At 49.5% G+C, this 20,549-nt stretch overlaps 1 protein-coding gene and 1 non-coding gene across 7 annotated transcripts in view; one reads left to right on the top strand and one right to left on the bottom strand.

The window, feature by feature from the left end:
- The window catches only part of BCORL1 (BCL6 corepressor like 1), a 63,609-nt gene extending 43,453 nt beyond the window's left edge, over positions 1-20,156 (bottom strand). For 2 of the 6 annotated variants that reach the window (XM_043571636.1, XM_043571640.1), the window contains exons 1-2: positions 20,067-20,156; positions 849-978 (exon numbers count right to left, since the gene is read on the bottom strand). In XM_043571636.1, coding sequence (XP_043427571.1) covers positions 849-934 — 86 coding nt within the window. In that variant the 5' untranslated portion in view covers positions 935-978; positions 20,067-20,156. Of the gene's footprint in view, positions 1-848; positions 2,640-17,710; positions 18,256-18,618; positions 19,481-20,066 lie in introns of those variants that run through there. The other 4 variants (XM_043571635.1, XM_043571639.1, XM_043571637.1 and 1 more) reach the window with 4 other exon arrangements.
- Positions 9,464-9,536, top strand: TRNAQ-CUG. Its single transcript has one exon. It is a non-coding gene; the product is annotated as a tRNA-Gln (tRNA).
- Positions 20,157-20,549: the final 393 nt, after the last annotated feature.

Here is a 20,549-nt window from a genome sequence, read left to right as displayed (position 1 = left end):
CAGACTGTGAGATCATGACCTGAGCCGAAGTCGGTTGCTTAACCGACTGAGCCACCCAGGAGCCTCTGATGTATTTGGATTTATACAGTTGATGGATTGAAACAACAGCTAAACACCAGCAAGCCTGGCTTTTCTAAAAATGAGAGAGGCACTGCAACTATCACACGTCTCTGTCTTTGTCCCAGGGTCACGAAAGTCAAATATAAAATCTGAAGGCCATTTTGAGTGTCCTTCCTATGGAGAGTGATCAGTAAAGGGCATAGTTTGGTCAACCAAACATTTTGGTGAACAGAAAATTTAAGACAAACACGTATCACCAATTCTCAATTTCGTATGACAACTACATTAAGCCGTTTGATCTTCCTGAGATACTTCATAAGGATCTCACTGCGAATCATCATTAGCCTCATGAGGCAGGAAAGCGCTGATCACCAGAATACCCACTAACAGTTCCCAGTATACAGCTGAATAATAAAACTGTCTTTCTTCCAGGCTTAGATCAAGGACCAAAAATATCTTATGCGTATCCTTGAGCACCGAACATGGATGCAGCAAATAAAAATTGCAATCTTCTGAGCTTCCCCTCACTCCACAATCTGACAGTTCTTAATGAGTAGACAAATGTTAGTTGGACAAAGGTCATCTGCTGGCCTCCTCACCTTCATCTGAACAGGAATGTCATGGCAAGGCAGGCCACTGACACAGTCCCAGCCCCAACCCATCTCAGGAAAATTAGCAACCAAAGCCTCTTCCCCAGGGTCCCTCCCAGGGAGTGCTGCAGCTGTCCCTCTGGTGAGTAGGTACCGCTCACTGGAAGCCAGCAACAGCTACCTTCCCAGCCTCCTCACCTCTCCTCGTTGATGCCACACATGCGAATCCGGTCAGAACTGGTCCAGTTGTGCACGCCGCTGTAGAGTGGTGCTGTCGAGATCATGACAGCCACTCACCACCAGATAGGACCTGCTGTGGCCGCTCCCCCTGGGAAAAAAGAACTCCGAAAAATCAAAACTCGTAACAGGGACAGCTGCTTTAACCACCTTTAACAAGGAAACATTTAAATAAAGGCAATTATGGTACCAAAACATTAAAGCAGTCTTTCCCACAAGGCAGCCTGCTAAGGAAAATTAAGGTCCAAATGGGGATGAGGGTGCACCAGCTTTCCAGGAATCCATAGGTTTCAGGATGGAGACGAGGATGCTGTTAATCACCTAGAGTGATTTTTAAATTATCTTAAAGACAGATATGCCTGAGTGTTCAAGGAAATTCAATCTATTCCAGACAAACGAGATGACAATATCTTTTTTCACACACATTTAGCCCAACCAACTGCAATTAGAGGGTTGTTCCCATATATGAACAATGCGTTGAAAGACTACTGGGGATCTTTTTCTCAAACCTCTCTAAATCCACGGGTACTGAAGTATTTGAGTGATGTACCAATTTAAGTTTTCCAGAGGAAGCACATGCTTTCTTTATAAGCCCTTCAAAAATACTCTATTCTGATTTCGACTTGGGAGTTATACAGATATAACACGTATATCTAAGCTGGTTTAAAGTTCCCTAAAAATCAGATGCAATACCCCTTGTACTCTGGCCACAAACAAGTAAACAAACAAAAAACAACGGTCCGTGAAAAAACCACACATTTCTGTCCTTGTCCCTTTCTACAGGTCTCGTCATCCCCATGACCTACCACCCCCTTCAGCAGCTAACGTCCAGCTGTCGCTGTTGACAACCACTGCACAGCCAACTCACCCTTCTAGAGAAAATGAGGCATCAAGAAAAAGAGGTTTATGTTTACCCAATGAGCTTGTCTTAAGACCCTTAAACTCTTGAATTAACTTATTAGCTAAAGTCTTCTTCATCAAAGCTCAACTGAACAGAACCCTCCAGCGATCAGAATTTTCTGTTCTCCACTTTGCCAAGAAGTAAATCACTAAAATACAGTCACATCAGGGGTTTGTTTCATTAATTCTTTATATAATTTTCAGAGACTGTCCACACTCAACACAATAGCACTTATCCATTCAACAAATATTTACTGAGCTCCTACTGTATGCCAGCACTGTCCTTGGTACTGGGGATTCAACAATTACCTAACAACACCGAAATCACTGCCTTCATGAAACGTGTATTCTAGTGGGATGAAATGGACAATACACATGTGAAATGATTCCTGTTATAGTATAAGGTGGTATATAACACAAGCTAAGGGCCATGGTGACAGAGGTGGGGCGGGGGGGGGGGTGCGCAGAATGGGCTACACTCTGTAAGTGGGTAATCAGCCTATGTCTTGCTGAGGAGACATTTAAACATCCTGAAGGAAGCAAAGGGGTGAGCCATGTGGATATCTGGGGGAAGAGCATTCCAGGCAGAGGGAACAATCTATGCAAAGGTCCTAGGGCAGGAGGCTACATGATAAGATCAAGAAAGAGCCAGGAGGCCAGGTGGCTGGTACAGCAGAGTCTCCAAGCAAGGGAGACAGGCAGTACAAGGAGAGCAGAGCCACAGCCTCCCATTCTCATCCTGGTCCTCACCCTCCCCATGTCTGTGGCGCAGGATACTTCTGCCCTTGCTTTCTTTGTACTTGCCCCACTCTTGGCTTTCCTGACCCAGTGCCTGATGGCTTCTCCAGGCTCTTCTCTCTCTCTACCCACCCCAGAAACCCAGCCCTCATCTTGCCTGGTCTCTCCTCACCCCTGTGAGACCCCATCTCTTCCCCTTCCTTCCCTCTCTCTCTCCCTACCCCCTTCTCTCTCTCTCTTCTCCATTCCCTCTCAATTTCTCTTTCCTATTCCCCTCTATTACTCATGCTCACCTCCCTCTTCCCCCTGTTATTCTCCCATCTGTCTCTCTCTTTACCTCTTCCCTGCTTCTCTTTCCCCTTTCCAATCTCTCTTGGCACAATCTGCACTCCTCCACCTTCCTCCTTGCTCCCCTCATCCTCATTTCTCCCTTGGGATCCCCTCTCTTCTCCCTCTCCTCCTCCTTCCCTTCCTCCCTCCCCCTGCATCCCCCTCCCTTCTACTCTTTGTCCTCACCTCAGCCTTCAGTCCCCCCCCCCATCTGTCTCCCTCTATCTCTCTTATGTCTCTTTCTGTCTCTCTAGCTCAGTCTGGCTCTCCTTGGTTCTCCCCCACTCCACGTGTGTGTGTGTGTGTGTGTGTGTGTGTGTGTGTGTGTACCCTGCTCCTTCTCCTCTCTAGCTCCTGAACTCCCCCAGTTGCAATTCTCCCCTTCCTGCACCAAAGACTCCCAAATCTGTATCTCTATCCCTGACCTCTCTCCTTAGACCCAGACCAGAATTTCCAGCTGCCAGCAACTTGCTGTTAATTGGATGTCCACCGAGCCCCTCAAACTCAATGTGTCTCAAACCGAACTCATTATCTGTTCCCATAAACCTGCTCCCCACCCCCCACGCCCAGCGTGTTTCCTATCTTAGTTAATGGCACCACTATCCCCCAGCCTGGAAATTTCAGCAGTGTCGTCTTCAACTCCTCTCCCCCCACCCCCCACCGGCTGCCCACAGCCAATCAGGAGTCAAGCCTTAATAATGCCATCTCCATCCTCTCCTGCCCCTCTTGCCACCACCCTGATGCAGGCCCTCTATCATCTCTCACCCAGAATATTACAATAGCCCCTTAACTGGTCCCTCTGCCTCCAATTTCTTGATTCTACAATCAATTCATCTTCTGAAGCACCAGTTCGACCCATGTTGCCCCCGCCCTCCTCAAAAGCTTTCAATAGCTTTCCTGTCTTCAGAATCAAGCCCAAATTTCTTAGCACAGCATTCCGGGCCCTCCAAGACCTGGCCTCAAGCCTCCTCTGGTCTCCTCTTTGGCCACATCCTGCTGTTTCCCTGCCGCCTCGCTGTCCCAGCTCCTGACCCTTCCCTGAACAGACCATCCAGTTTCAGGACTTTGCTGCTTCCTCACCCTGCAATGGCCTCTCCTGTGCCCCTCCTCCTCTCTGTGTCACCCCTCAAAGCCTGGCTTAAATGTCATCATGTCATCTCCCAAGCCCCAACCCCTGGTCAGTTAACCCTTCCCTCTCTGGTTCTCCTAAAACGTTGTATTCCTACCTCTCCCACAGCACTGATTCTTACTCTTCTCTGCAGTGTGGTTATTTGGGGGTATGGCTTGTCTGTCTCCCCACCAATCAAGCTACTTAAGGTAAGAAATATCCTCTTTTCTGTCTCTGGTTCCTCTGCAATGTCTTACATATGGTAAGTACTTCAGTAAATGAGTGTTATATGGAAGTGAATCCTGGAGGAGAATTGAGGTGATGACCTTGAGAAATTACAAGGAAAATCAACCCCCCCAAAAGTGTCCCTTGTGCTTAGTTACTATAGGAAAGAAGGCTGGACTTCAGTGAAAACACTATGCGTTACCTATAGCACGTCGTTTGCAGCAGCATGATTCCAGCATAGTCCATTGTCTTTGAGTTGTTTTGCCCCTCTGTAAATTGCAGGTAACTGATGGATATGCAAACTCTGTATTGTCCCATAGAGTTTGGAGTGACTTCCCTCCCCATTGTGGAAAAACCAGTTTTGCCTCCATTTGCAATTCAATTCCTTTACTCCATATAAATTTGTGCTTTTGGACTTTTTCTCTGAACCAGCTAGAACATCTGTCTGGTTCCCTGGCTGATTAATGAGTAAAATAAAATCTTTAACACATGTTCATTTTTACATCTATATAAGACTCATGATTTTACCTTTTTCTAAAAACTATCCTTAACATTCCTAAGACAGCTACGTGGGTTAACGCATGATTTTAGAAAGATTTCAACAAGGGGTAAGACAAATGGATGGACTGTCTGCTTCATATCAGTTCACCAGGATCCCATCCCATCCCTGAACATCCTGGTCAATCAAGTTGTGACTTTTTCTTAGACTAACTTGGAATATCCCAGTTTAAGAAACAACAGCTCAGCCCGTTGACTGACACACCAGGTACTTTTTAAAAATCTTTTCTCCCTATGAAGCATTAGAATAAATCAGGCAATGAAAGGGGTTACACTTGCCACAAGATGAATTTTAACACAAAGTTTGAGTTTAGTGCCTATCTGAATATCTGTAGGCAGCAGATATAAGTCAAGTCACCACTGCTTTTTCACTCTTGGGTTTATTTTTGTTCTATTTAGAGGGGATTAGTAGTTTGTAGTGCCTGGGACAGAAATCAGAGGGGAGAATGAGGCCTGGCATTTGAAAACACAACACATAAAATATCATCACCTAGATAAAGGAGTTTTTAGACCCCTCAAAGCAAAAATAACAACAACAAGAAAACCAAGAAAAAAACAAAATAATTACCAGATAATATCACACATTTTAGGACTACCTAAAGGCACCCCTATTTTCATGAGATCCAGAAGATAGAATATTTGCTTAACTCTTGGCTTCCCACTCTTCTGTTATGAATTCCTCAGCCCCTTTTCCTATGTAAGGCCTACCGCTGCTATTAACTGTAGCCTTTGCGGAGGAGGGGAGGGGAGAGGCAGAAAGCAAGGGCAAGAGGGCAGTGAGCTAAGTGGTCTACACAAGAAGGCAAAATTGGTCCTCTGGAGCCAGAGAGTAAGCAAAGGGAACTTCCAAAGAGGCACTGATGGCATCAATGTCCACAGGACCAGAGGAGTCCAGATGGCCAACGTATACCAATGTTTCCCAAGTCAGAATCACCAAAGAGCTTGTTCAAAATACAGATTCATTAGTCTCAGCCCTGGAGATTCTGATCTGGTAGGCCCAGGGTGTCGTTTCATCATTACCATGTCCAATCAAATTAGTAACCACTCCACCGTACACTGCTTTTCAAGAGACGTGAGCAAAACAGAAAAACCTTACACACACCACCCCTTGGTAGGTTCCGCTGGCATACACACTTGTGTACTGACTTGCTTTTGCTTACAAAGCCTGCATTCGTGTGTGGTGTGCATTCTCAATCTGTGTGTCTTGCTCTCTGTGATGGGAACCATCACATCAAAGGCTAAAGGCAAAGTTCCTAAAAGGAACTTGGAAGAAACCTGGTAATCCCAATGTGACCCGGGAAGCACAGGCACAAGGATATGAAATACCTCAAAGGATTTTCCCAGATACCGCAACCATGTAATTGTTAAGAAATGAACAGCTGCATGGCCCCAGAATCAAATGCTGGTCACTGCCTGCAAGGCAGTGGGACCACAGTGAGCAATCCCTACTTTGGGGAGGAAAACTCAAAAGACACATCCAATTCAGAGTGAGAACAAAGAAGAGCACATGCTCTGCTAACCCAAAGTGATAGTGGGGCTGAAAAAATAAATAAATACAATGTTTTGATTAAGCAGGCATACCGATGCACACTTAAGGAGGGCTGACCAAGATCCAAGGGCATGAATCCAGCAAGTGGACAGCAGAGAGGAGGCAGTCAGACATAATCACTACATTACAAAACAGGGGAAACCAAAGAGAAAATGGACTAATAGGAGAACAATAACTTTAAAATGGTGAAAATAGCAGCTAAGCTGAGGGCAAGCAGGTAGTAGAAGACAAACCATAATGAGGCAGAGAGCTTTCCCCCCACCAAAAATTCAAAAGAAAAAAATAACCGCCAGAAGACAAGGGCAGGTGTGAAAGGCATAACAGAGAGGCCCACAGAATAAAACAACCAAAAGAAAAAATGAAATAGGGGAACCTGAAATATTTCACCATCATGGGCCAAACTGAAACACTGTGGGGAAGCACTTAACACAGACATTTTAAAAAGTTTAGAGAGAATATGTTATCAAAAGGGGAAGAACATCAAATTATAATCCAAGTCAGGGTTAGGGGGAGCTGGTAACGGGGGATAGGCAGCACTAAAATCTCAAAGAAGATTTTACAGATTGGGTAGACATTTTCTGTTCTGTTTTGAAATGAATATGCCAAAACAAGCAGATTTCACAACAACTACAAGCAAAAGTATGGTCACTGTGCATATGAGGAAGAGAAGGACACGAAAGGAGGTAATACAGCATCTATCTGACAAAATGTCTTTTACCTTGGTAAAACATTAACCTTGAAAATGGCCAGACAGGGTGTTTGTCCAGTGAACAAGTTCCTCAGAATCATGTAGCTTCCTTTCTGGCCAAAGACCCCTTATGTGCAGAACAACATACAGGATACAACCAGGCCCTTTACACATAGCATGAAACTTTCCCCATTTGTTCATGGTTGGACTCTTACTATCTAGCCAATAAATTAGAAGTTCAAGATTAAGAAGGTCTCACTTAAACTAAATCTGGTAGTACTCTCCCAGGCTTCTTTTGGTTCACATTGTCTGGTGACCTGGAAGCAATTATGATTTTAAGAAATGAAAGAGCCGGAAAATATTCTTCTTGAAGCCTGGCCCTGAATCTGTCCTCAAGAGGATAGGCGTGGCCAGTAGACAGTTTAAGAAGGAGGGTTGGGCCAGTGATGACTAATGTGTAAAGAAAACCAACTTTGGGACCTATTGCTCCAACAGAAATCTAGAGTTCTGAGTAAAGCTCCCATAAGTCAGAGATATTCACATTCAAACTTCATGGAATCAAAGGAGAGGCCAGCCCATTACCCCACTTTGGGAAAAGCAGCACCTAAAACAACCCCAAGGATTTCCAAGAGACATCCAATGGGCCAAGGGGAAGAGGCCAGGACTCCCACCTAACCACTGAAATGCCTTCAGAAAGAGGTCAAAAGGTCTCAAAATCAGTGGTTTTTTTTTTAATGTTTATTTATTTTTGAGAGAGCTAGAGAGCATGTGAGCAGGGGAGGGGGCAGAGAAACAGAGAGACAGAAGATCCAAAGCAGGCTCTGCACTGGATAAGCAGACAGCCTGATGCGGGGCTTGAACTCACAGACCATGAGATCATGACCTAAGCCAAAGTCAGACACTTAACCGACTGAGCCACCCAGGCACCCCACAAAATCAGTTTTCAGTAGGAAAGTGTACACATACTCAACAAAGATAACTTTACCTGGTTTTTAGATATGGAGCCCCTACCACAGATCTTACCTGCCCTGTTGCTCTCTGCCTTCTTCCACATACCTTCCACTCAGTCCTCCCCTCCACTCAGCCCTCTGTGGAGACCACTGAGCTGCTGGAGGTTCAGCCCCTGTTGCCTCCAGGGACCTAAACTTAACCCTAGCCAGGGCCCTGGCCCTAAGGGGCCCCACCATTGAGGTCTAGAAAAAGATAGATTTGGGGCCAGTGACCAGTGTGGAATATTTCAGCGTGGAAGCCAGAATTTTGCCATGACATTTCCAGGGCCAGGATGGAGCTGCAAAAGGGATCATGAGATCTTACCTAACCCTGGCCCACACAACCTTCTGGCTCCAGAATCCAAACCCTAGGCCTGAGCCGCACCTGACCATGCACCCTCAACTCATATATCCCCATCTAATCATATATCCCAAACCTCACCCCCTAATGAGGAAGTTCTCCCAGTGCAAATTGTCCTAATCTAAGGATTTCCCATATAAAGGTGTTCTAATATTCTCCACAGGCTTTCCCTCTAATATCCATATCCCCTCACCTTCTGTACCATTAACCAAATATCCCCTTCCCTGAAACTCAAGAGTCCCTTATACAAGCCCCAATCACTTTACTTTGCTTCCCTTCATGCAAACAGGCTCCTCTATCACTACATGCTACCACACACCCACACCCCCACACACACACACGCAAAATCAACTGGAAATAATCTGCTGGGCAACTGAAAGGAGGAAGGGGCCCTTTGTACTGTTCATCCCAGCCTTCTGCCTGACTAATCCATTGTAGCACTCTCTAGTTACCCTGAGGGTTTTTTCTACCCAAATATTTCTACTGGTTGTACCCCAAGGGATAAGTCTTATAGGAGACATTGAATCGTGTTCTCAGATACATTAATTCCTGTATTTAGCGAGAAGACTAAGTAGTTGCCTGCACATGGCTATAGCATGGACACCTTCATAGACACCTTGGTACCTCCACATTTAAAACCCTGGCCTATAAACATTTATGAGAATGGATACAAAATTATTTTAACTACCTGTTAAACACATGAGAGCTTACTCATTCAAATGAATGTAGTTACCTACAAAGCAATCACCTTGGTAGGCTAGACCTTTGGATGGAGTGACCAGGGCTTGCAATCTCCCTGGGGCTCTTCAGTGAATATTACCACCCAAACCCTTTCCAATCCAAACCATACCATTCTTAATCTCCCCACTAGTGCTGGATCTACACTCAGTCAGAAACTTGATGTTTAAAAACTGCCAAAATCCATTCAGAGTCATCTATTCACACAGCAGCAACACCCTTGAAGAGTGATATAGTCTAGTATCCACAGCCTAAATTGGCGGGGGTGTATTTGGGAGAGCATTTTAAGCCCCTATTTGTTAGCCATCTCAGGTACCTCATTAGGTACACTTATTATGCCATCTGCAAAATAGAAATAAAGGAGTCCCTACTTAAAACTGAGAACAGGAGGTGCCTGGCTGGCTCAGTTGGTAGAGCGTACGACTCTGGATCTCAGGGTCATGAGTTCAAGCCCCATGTTGGGTGTGGAGCTTACTTAAAAAAAAATAACAATAAAATAAAATTGAGAATAGCACAAAAGCACTTAACAGGACCAAAGGTAATCAATTCCAACAATGAAGGAGGCAAAAGCAAAAGTTTTAATCTGTCACATTTTCATACCACCAGTCCATTTAGCTTTTCTATCCACTACCATACTTTTTTCCTGTTATTCAAATAGTAGTTGCATCTCCTGCTGCAGGAAAATAATTTTACTCCATTTAAGGAAAACACCTCATCATAGCTTTATACTAAACCTAGGATCTAGTCACAAGATTTTATACAACTTCTAAATGTCACTAATATCTAGAAAGCCTAAGCGATCATCATGAAATTAATCAGTCTTTTTCAAAATGCAGAGCCACCTCAAAATGGCATGGTAAGTAACTAGGGTCTTTTTTTTAAAAGCACTTATTTCCTCTAGATCAAAAAAAAAAATAAGAGTTGACTTTCCTCTGTCTTGATCTTCAGCAGAACCATGTGAATATTTGGTGTGTCTTTCACACTCCAAAGTTGAATCATTGTAATCTGAGATCTGAATCCCTTTCATGATGCTTCTGTGTCTTCCATGCTATGGACTGTGAGAGTGGCCCTTGGGTGTCTCCATTTCGGTATACTGCATTCATGATACGGAATTTTTCATCTAAAGAGGTTTCCTCCTCACTAAACTTGTGCCTTTTTTTTTTAAGTGTCTTGGACCTCTCACACAAATATTTGGAAAGGCCATTACCACACTATTTTTTCTATTCTCTCATTCCAGACTAGGGGCTCAACTCATTTTACATAAATTACTCATTCAGGGGCCCCTGGGTGGCTCAGTCAGTTGAACGCCTGACTCTTGCGCTTCAGCTCAGATCATGATCTATCTCACAGTTCATGAGTTTGAGCCTGGCATTGGGCTACATAATGACAGTGCGGAGCCTGCTTAGGATTCTCTCTCTCTCCCTCTCTCTCTGCCCCTCCCTGCTCGTGCTCTCTCTCTCTTAAATAAACTTAAAAAAATAATAAAATAAATTAGTCGTTCAAAGGTATACATATAGAGTGTACACGTGTATATCTATATACACATATATATACATTACTCATTCAAAGGTACACATATAGAGTGTAAATATGCTATCGGCTCCCCAAGGCTAGAAAGGATATTTTCTACTTCTTTTAACATCCACTCCCAATAGTGTCGAGCATGATACAAGGCATACAATATGTGCTCAGTAAATAAACTACTGGGAAAAACTAAAATCCTCTCTAGGTCATATGGAAACCAAGAATCCCGCATAAAAAGCACTGGGTCTGTGGATGCCTTTTACTTCCTTTGGTCTCTTACAAAGGAAGACTCTATCTACCCAGGCTCTATCTACCAGCCTTTCTCTTCTGTCTTTTCTTTACTTCCACAATAAAGACAATCAGAAATAAAATGGGGCCAGGGCAAAACAACAAAGTCAACTTCCAATTATTTGAGTGTAGTTTAGCCACAGCTAATTTTTAAACCCAGCCAACTTATGGACTGCCTACTGCTACTTACAGTATGTGTGTACTCAGGGAACAACTCCTTTTAATATCTGCTGAAGCAAAATATAAATAGGATGGTAAATCTGCTGGGGGGCGGGGGCAGGTAGAGATTAATAATACATTTCCAAGCCAAAAAAGAAATTATTAATTTGTTAACTGATCTACTGTTTTAAATTGGCCAGCTATTACTCTCTCCTTATATTGGCATAGCTGACTGTTGGCATCAAAGTCCACTCTGGCTGCAGAGAGGATCTCTATTTTACAGCCCCCCCTTTTTTTTGGTGTTCAGAAGTTTGGTCTGGTGATACCTGAGGTATTCGAGACATGCTTTCTCCCACCCAATTGCTGATGAACATCCTTGTCATAGAGCCATGCAAGACCCAGGCTCTATCTACCAGCCTTTATAGAACTTCCAGATGTTAGAGACATCTGGAAAGCCCAACCAGTTGTAATTAAACACAGCAGCCCTTTTCAGAAAGCAATCGTTTTTTAAAATGTCACCCTAGTAAACTAGGTTTGGGTCGTGGCCCAAAATGTCCCCTGAAGTTTCAACTAGATATAGACTCTTCAGTTTCTGCCCTAAAATCCTGAGTGAGCAGTGTTACAGCACAGCTGTTGGAGAAACTGCCACCTTCCACCTCAAAGGTGGATGCAATAATGCAGTGGTGAGCCAAGTTATTCCTTCCTACCACATTGTAAATGCTAAACACGTACTAATACAACAGGAATATGGAGAAAGAGCACAGAGAATCAAGATACGTGGGAGTGCTCAGGAGCTGTGGATAGTTTTTATTTTGCCACCATGTGGCATAGAGAAATATAAAAGGTCATAGGACTCCATTGAACAAGCAAAACTAGATCATAATGTAATAATGGATGCCATTTACTGGACTCCTGCTATGGAGCTGGTCTGCCATGTATATATCATCTTGTGCAATCCTCATAGCCCTGTGAGACTGGGATTATCTCCATTTTATAGATGAAAACACTGAGGCTCAAGAAAGTTCAGTAATTTGCTTCTACCACACAGCCAGGAAGTAGAAGAGCAAGGACTCTAACTTAAGGCAGTATGTCTCCAAAGCCCTCCAGCTAATTCTGAGACACACCAAAGTTTGAGAACCACTGCAAGATACTAACCTACACAAGGTGCGACCAAGTTAAACTGAGTAAAGACCTGTCATCATGAGACACCTAATCATCTCATGGATCAGGTATAGAGTGCATTGACTCATCCTGGGGATCAGAGTCACATACAGTGCACTTTTCCATAGAACTTGGAAAAATGAAAGTCTGCTTGTTTTTCTTGTCCCCAGACACCAACATTATAACAAAACTTGACTATACCCTTAAATGGCACTAACACTAAGATTTCTAGACATACCTTAGCAATGAGGTAACCAAATTTTGTTTCTTAGCTGACAGTTGGTAAAGAAGCCTGAAACACAAAGCTTTGCTGCCCCTCAGTACTCTCAATTCTTCACAGACGTTAAACTTAAGATCTTCTTAAAATCCAAATGAAGACGTATCCTGCCTCACATACTCTCAACGAGTAAATCTGAAAATTATCACATTTTACAAATAATAAATCATCACTCTTCAAATTCATCACAATTCACTGACCAGGGAAACTATGACCTTGACGTGCAGCCTGCAGCCACTTTACAAACAATTATCCATGTTTTAATGTTTTATGGGGAAAGGGTGGCTTCTGCTTAAAAAAGAAAAAGAGGGAAACAGAACAGCACATTTGAATTATGGGAATAGAAACAGAGTTAAATTTTACTCTTGACCAGATTTCAACTTCAGTTCACCAAAGAAAGTTTTCATCATAAAATACTGCTTTCAAGTTATGAACAGTAGAAAGGGTACAATTTAGAAAAAGAACAGTTTCTACATTACTTTAAAGATAACCATTCCAAAACTGACATTAATAAAGCCTAGTTAGTATGTGAGACTACATAAAATACTGTACTAGCATCCTAGTGGCCAAGAGGTAGATTACTTCTTATTACCCCCCTCTTTGGCCATCCTGATGCTAAACCCTCTGCCAAGCATAGACTCACACCTAACTGGAGCTCCAGCATTAAGAAATTTCCTTTCCTTTTGAAAACTCAAAGGTCTAGGGTCTTCCTTCCCCCCTTATGTAATTCTCAGTGGCTTCTCCCCTTTCCCGTCTATTTTACCCCAACAATTTCCACTTTCCCCAGCCCTCTCTCTGTTAGTGTTCACTTTCCCACCCAACTTAACCATGAACTCCTCCTCTCTCAATCCCAGATGCTGGCTAACGCTGGAAAACAGCTCTCTACCCCACTGTGGCCATTCTATTCCATCTCAAATGGAGCTCTCAGCCTAGAATCAATGAACCAGTCCAGATGTCCAACCCATGATTAGTGTCTCTCCTCCATGCCCCCACCCCACCCTCCAATTCTGGCCCAAGGCTCTAAGGCCACTGTTCTTTATCCTGTTTCACTCTGGAATTTCCATAATTCACCTCCCTATATCTAGGATTCCTCCCACTTGCAGACTGGAAAAACTGGTGTATTCCCACTTTCTCCTTCTTTCAAGGCCATTCTACTTAGGTCTGTGAATTCCTTCCCCCATTCAGTATCTTTATTTTAGCCTTAATTTTACAACTAATGCTTAGACTTGTAAGCCCTGGATCTCAGCTAACCTCTGCTTCCTGGGCCCTCCCAGGGCAATGGCTATCCAAGGCAATTTTTTACCTTCTCTGACCCTAGTTCCAGATGACATCTGAGTAAACACCTTCCTCCTTTGCCTCGTTATTCCACCCTCTTTCACATCCTGCATTTTTTTACCCTATATACTATCTCTAAATTCTCTATTTCCCTATGGGTAAATATGTGTATTTTCTTCCTACATGCCAGTTTCTCTCTAACCCTATTTTTACTCAAGATGGTCCTATCTCTTGCACCAAACCTAGTGATTCTAGTATGGAAGTGTAAAGAGTCTTAAGGGTTCTTCAAACTTTACTTTGGAAAACATTAGCCTGGAGATTTCAAGGTTCCACTTTTTCCTTAGTTGACCCTGACCTGAAACCAGCAATGATCATTTTTCCCCCCTCCACTGCCTAAACAACCCTCTTCCTGACTTTTGTTTTTGCCTTCCTTCTTTCTGGTATTCAAGTCTTTTTCTCCCATAATTCTGCTCCCCTAAAAGAAGCCCCTCTCTGAAACCCATAATCCAGACTCATCATGTGAGATTCTCTGCCACCTGTGCTAAACATTTTTTTCCTATGTAGTGAACTGCAGCAGGAATAAGGCAAACAGACCCCTGGAGGAAACCCTTTGCTTCCCAAAAAAGTCTAGGCCACTGAGAGTCGGATGTCCTACCAGCTCTCAGTAATCAAAACAGCCAGATCTCCAAGTGCCCTTGGTGCAGCCACCATTTCCTCTGGAACTCCCCTCCACCCTGCCCAATCCAGACTCCAACCACAGAACTTTCCAGGGACTTAGCTTTCCTCTGCCCTATCCCAATAATTTGCTGTCTTTTCCTTATGGTCTATTCTAAAGAAACAGTCCTCCTTAACCCCTTCCTCCATCAATGATTCTCAGAGCCAGAACATAAAGAATCCTACCCTTGCTGCATAGCTAGTAACAGGGCCAGCCGTCTCCAAGTCAATTTGAGTAAGGCTCTGTGTCCCATGGCCTGTGCCTCTTGTCCTCCCCATCTATCCCAAAGGCAGCCGCTCCAGTTGCCTTATCAAAAGATGAGCCTGCCTATCAACAGCACGTGGCTTAGTCAAAACAACCATGTCCCTCCTAAACTCTATCAACCTTCAGATTCTCTGAACTTGAGTCATCAAGCCCCTTGCTACTCCTAGCTCCCCCAGTCCTTCCTACTAACTTTGCTACTCCATCAAAATTTTACATGTTGCTCTCCCAACCTTTTGCTTCTATTTGAAGCTTCTGGGTGATTTGGGGGATTGAGTTATCCCATTTAATCCCCAGTGGAGTCCTCCAAATTTCTTTCCTGTGTACTGTCCTCTTCAGTACCACCTGGTGACATCACCATTTAATTTGAGTACCCCTAAACTCTGCTCCATCTCCCCCAAAACAAAGTTCCCCCTATCCTAACATTCAAGGACAGGTCAGGTAAACAGAGAATGAGATGACCTTTAAAGTCCCTTCCAACCTTGGGATTTTATTATCAACCTAATCCACTTCCGACACCAAATGCGTCCCCTGTTCATCTCCCCAACGTTGGGCAGTGTGACTTTGAGAAATAGCCTTCTAAGTTGAACGGACCATGCGGCCAACCAGGGTAACGCTAACCTACAACTGCACCCCCAGAAGTCTCACCAAAGATTTTTGCAATTACATTCCACTGCTACGCTATGAGAACGACCTCCAAACTGCCCTGAGTATTCAGCTGTCGCACGAAGTTGTCAGGCCCTCTTCCCACTCTTGCGTAAACAGCCCCTAAACCCTGGGCTAAGATGTGTCCCCGCCAAGTGACGCCTGTCCTTACTATCTACTCTAGAAGACACCAAGAATGAATAAGTATCACCACCACATCGACAGCTTCCTACAGCCAACACTGAAAATTTCAAAACAATAAAACAAAAACAGTGCTTCCACTGGGGGAGGGGGGAGGTGCAGGCGGAATAGAAGGGCACCTCCATGGCCTGGGCTGTTGGCCTCCCGGGTTTGCAGTGTGCTTCCCTCTTCCTTTCCCCTCTACCACATCTTTCCCTACAACAATCTCCCGCCCCTCCATAACACGAAATCCCCAGCCGAGGTGCGGTCGGCTCCTCCCAGACTTACCCCGGACGTCCCTCTGGCCCAGCCTTCCCCTCGGCGGGACCCCGGCGAGGAGGGCCCCCTCCACCGTCCAATTCACCTCCCTGTCCCTACCCGGGCCTCTGGGCGCCCCTGCAGGACTCTGTCCCGAAGCAGAACCTCGAGGAGCCAAGCCCACGAGGCCCGTCGCGGGACCCACCCCCCCTTCCTTCTACCAGCACCTCGTCCTCCATGCACCGGCCCCCGGGGCTCTTCGTCGTCGTCCGGGCTCGTACCGCCCCCCGTCGGGGGCTCCACCCCCCGCCTGCCCCCGCCCCCAGGACGGCCCCCTCCCCACCACGCACCGCCTGCGCCCTCTGCCCCTGCACGGGACTCCCTTTGGCCTCTGTTCCCCGCCCAGAAGCGGCGGCGGCGGCGGCAGCAACGGCTGCGGCGGCCCCAGCAGAAGCAGCAGCGGCGGCGGCAGCGGCGGCGGCGGCAGCAGCGCCGCCCCGGCCCCGCCCCGCCGCCCGCCGGAGCCCCACGCCCCGCCCGCCCGCCCCGCCGCCGGACTGCTCCCCCCGAAACCCACCACTAAGCCCCCCCCACTCCCCAGCCGCGATCCGCTCGAATCCAGCTCCGCTGGGCCTGCTGTCTGTTCCTCACGCCCCTTAGGACTCGGGGTGGGGGAGCCCTGAGGTTCGCAGCCATCCCTCTCCCTCCTTCAAGGGCTGGGGGATTGCCCCTGATCCCGAAACCCGGCCCCGTAACCGGAGCCTCCCTCCTTCCACCCCTCGGCTTCGCTCTCAGACCCCTTGCCTCCAGGCCTGGCGCGAAGCGGGTGTAGAGCTTGCACGCCGGATCTCCCCATGGCTTGCCGGGGCTAGTATGAATTGCCCCCATCTCATCCACCTTCAATTTAAGCCCCCTCCCCGCCGCGCCCGGCCCGGCGGCCCCCGCCCCTAGAGCGAGGGCAGCGGAGCCAGGGCGCTCCGAAGTCATCCCCCGCCTTTTTTCCAGGGACTCGGATAATTGCCCCTGCCCCCATCACAGCACTCCCACTCCCGAACCCAGGCCCCGCCGCCACCTAGGGGGTACCCCTTACCCTATGGTTCCCGCACCCCAACACCGGGGAGAAAGCAGCCCTATAGAGCAACCGTCGCACCTCCCCTCTGAGGTTGGAGGGTATTTTCTCCAGGTCTCTTCAAGACTTCATCACGGACAGCCAACCCCCCCCCCCCAAAACAAGCCCTTTCTCGCCCTGCCCTCCTGGCCAGCCTCCCTTGGAATCATTGGATCCTTGAATTGGAGGGGGGGTGGTTAGGGCCAGGTAGTTAACAAGACGGTAGCCTCCACCTCCCTTTCCGAGGAGTGGGGTAATTCCAATGGTCCCCCCCCCCAGGATCAACCCGACCCCTGTTTCCATGGAGACCCCCGCCCAGCCAGGAAGAAGACTCTCAGATCGTGGCGAACAAGTCTCACCTGGCTAAGGGAGAAGGGGGTGAGGAGGGGGTAGGGTAGGGCAGCGATGGGGTACGAAGGTGGGAAGTGGAGGGGAGCTGTCCCGAAGGGAGGGGCGAGGACAGAGCGAGCTCCAGGGAGCGCTACGTCCGGGGACACGAAGAGGACGGCGCCCCCGGGGGGCAAGCAGAGCGGCCGCGGGGCGATGAAGGGACAGGGTTGGGAAAACGCTTAGGATAGAAAGAAGCGGGTGGGGGGATACGAGAAAGCCGGGGAGTCAAAAGGGGTGGAGGGGTTGGGGGAGAGAAAAAAAAGACGCACCTGTTCCCGGGTCGGCTCCGCGGGGAGGCTCAGGCCGCCACCCGGGCTCCCTCTTACCCACTCTGAGCCGCCACCCGCCTAATACTGCCCCGATCTGGTGCCCCCCCTCCGCCCCTTATTGCCACCGACCTCCTTCTCCTCTCTCTCCGCGGCGGCGGCGGTCGGACTCTAGGAACTGAGAGGAAGAAGGGAGGGCTCGGCAAAGCGGAGGAGAGACAGAGCCACACACTGGCAGCAGCCGCGGCGAGCGAAAGAGTGAGGGGGAGAGCGGTGTGTGTGTGTGTCTGTGTGTGCGAGCGAAGCCTGGTGGAGTGGGTGCCGGTCGCAGGGCTCGACGGGAAGTGGAGTCCGGCGGGGTTCGCGGGCGGCGCCAGCCGCCGCTCCATCGGACTACAACTCCCAGAATGCCACCCGCCGGGGGGGAGGAATGGGGAGGTGGAGGCGAAGGGAGGGAGCGAGCAAGAGAGGGAGGGACGAAAGCAGGGAGCAAGCGGCGGCGAAGGGGGCAGAGCCAAGCAGCCCCGGTGACACTGGGAGGGGAGGGGAGGAGGAGGGGATCGCTCCGAGGACCAAGCGGATTCCGGAGAGGGAGGCAGCAGCAGTGGCTGCAGCAAGCCGGGCAAAAAGCTAGACTCCCAGGAGAGGCGGAGGCGCTCAATCCTAGGGGCTGCAAGAGCCCCACGCCCCCCCCCGCCCTCAACGCCCCTCAAATGGGAAGGTTGAGGAAGGGAAAAGATCAGGGCGCCAAAGCCAGGGGTTTCTGTCTCTTTCCCCCAACGCTCTCCACCATATGCCCCGACCTGACTTTCTCAGGCCACTGGTGCCCGATCCAGTGTGCAAATCCAGAGACCCCAGACCTCCCCTGCTGGGCATCACAGAACGGATACATTCAGTCCCCTTCTCCCAGGGGCCTGAGGGAGGCTCCCCTTGCTAGCAGGGCGTGACTCCCCCCTTCTTCCCGCCCCCCCCGTCGTCGCCACCCCCCCATCTCCCTCCCCAGAGCCCCTCCCCTGAAGCCCGAGCTCGCTTCTCCCTACCTTACTAGAAATGGAGTCCCTCCGGGGGCGACTACCCAGCCCCCTCCCTTATACTGGGTCCCTGCCCACCAGTATCTCCTTAGCGTTGCCCCCTTCACCGAAGTAATAGTGGGGGCGACCCGAGTTGGACTGGTGGCTACTTTCCCTCAGAGACTAGCCGTCCTTGGCCACGCCGACCCTGTGTAGAGATAGAGAAGCACGTTAATACCGCCCCCCAAAGTTCGGATCCCCGTGGAAATGGCTTACAAGGAAAGAGGGGTTGGGAGTGGAAGTGAGCTGGGGGTGAATCTCAATCCTCAAACCTCGTCCTAGGCGTGGAAATCCAGGGATTCCTCCCTTTCCTTAAAAGCCATCAAATCGCTTGGGGTGGAAGAATGGAGTTAGATTATCTAAACCCCAATGTCCACATGACTCGAAGCAACGCTACATGTAAGAATAAGATACGAACTAGGCTTCTGCCGTGGGAGGGAGAGTATACCGCCGCCCCCCTCACCGTCCTCCAGCCCCCAAACACATACCCCTAGGAGAGTCAGATGGCCTAGGAAGGGGGGGAGGCGGTGGGAGTGCTGGAGAGTGAAAGGGTTGTGGCGGGGAGGGTCCGCGGCCCCCTGAGAGCAAAATCCAGATGCTAAGAGGTGGGTGGGGGGTGCGGTATAATTGCAGACGGTGCCTTTCCTAGCTTTTCCCGGAATCGCCGCAGAACACCGTCTAACACTCGCAGTTGCTTACCAGTCCGTCCCCTAGCCCCATTTGTGCGCGTGAGGCGGGCCGGAGCCCGGGAAGCCGGGGCACAAACTCCGCGGAAGCTGGCCTTCGCCGCCGCCGCGCTGCCGCGGCCTCCCTCCCTCCGCTGGCGGCCCCGCCGATCTACCTTCGCCCCCGGCCGAGGCCAGACCCCGCTCGCAACTCCACGCCCCTACTCCACCCCCGGTTCCCCCCCTCACCCTCTCCCCGCGGGTCCGGCCCAGCCCCTAGAGCCGCCCCGCCCTACCGCTCGGTCCCGAGCCCAGCAAGTGCCCCGAACTCGCCCCCCGCCCCCACGCCCAGGCCAGTCCGGCGGGGCCTGGTTTCCCCCTCCTGCCGCGCCCCGCCCCCGAATCCACGTCCTACTTCGCCACCCAACTCGGCCCGGTCCGGGTTCGGCCCGCGCCCAGGCCACCAGAGTCTCCGGTTCGGTCCGGTGTACAGCCACCCACCCCGCCCTTGCCTGGGTGCCGGCCTGGCCCGCTGCCTGCGCCCGCTGAGCCGGCCCAGGCGCGAGGTCCGGGTCTGGGTCCCGGTGCCGGCCTCGGTCCCAGCGGTGTTGCCGCGTCTCGCCACGAGGGCTCGGTCCACGCAAGATCCGAACCCGCGCGGGGTGGGGGCCGCGGAAAGCAAGTTTCTTTATCTTCCCTCCGCCCCCGCCGCAGGGCCGCGCCATCCCCCACCCCCCGCGGCGCCCCCTTCACCTGGGCAGAGCCCCTCGGCCGCTGTCGCAACTTTGCTCTTCTCCACGCCGCCGGGGAAGCGGGCGAAGCAAGAGGAGGAGGGAGGTGGCGGGGGGGGGGGGGGGGGTGCTGGGATCAGGCCGCTGGGCTCCGGGAGGACACGTGGGGGAGGAGGGGAAGGAGGAGGAGGAAGGGGGGGCGGGCCTGCAGTTCTCGGGGCTCCCCCTGCCAGCCCTGGGGAAGCCGGAACCTCTCCCGGCAGCCGCAGACCCCGCACTGGCCACGGGGGAAGAACGGAGCCACCTTCCCCGGCCAACCCCCGGCTCCAGGAAGGGGGGGCGAGCAACGCCGCTCGGGGTCGGAGAGTGAGCGTTTTCACTCGTGCTTTATGTATGACTCTCTCTCTCCGTTTAGCCTCCGTGTTGGGAGGGGGGGCGTGGGGTCTTACATGCGGGGGGGGGACGCTCTCGCCAAACGCCCCGCCCCTTCCCCGGCCCCCCACTT

The sequence above is a fragment of the Prionailurus bengalensis genome, chromosome X, assembly GCF_016509475.1.
Source record: "Prionailurus bengalensis isolate Pbe53 chromosome X, Fcat_Pben_1.1_paternal_pri, whole genome shotgun sequence".
Taxonomy (NCBI): Eukaryota; Metazoa; Chordata; class Mammalia; order Carnivora; family Felidae; genus Prionailurus; species Prionailurus bengalensis.
This window is presented reverse-complemented; position numbering and strand designations above follow the sequence as displayed.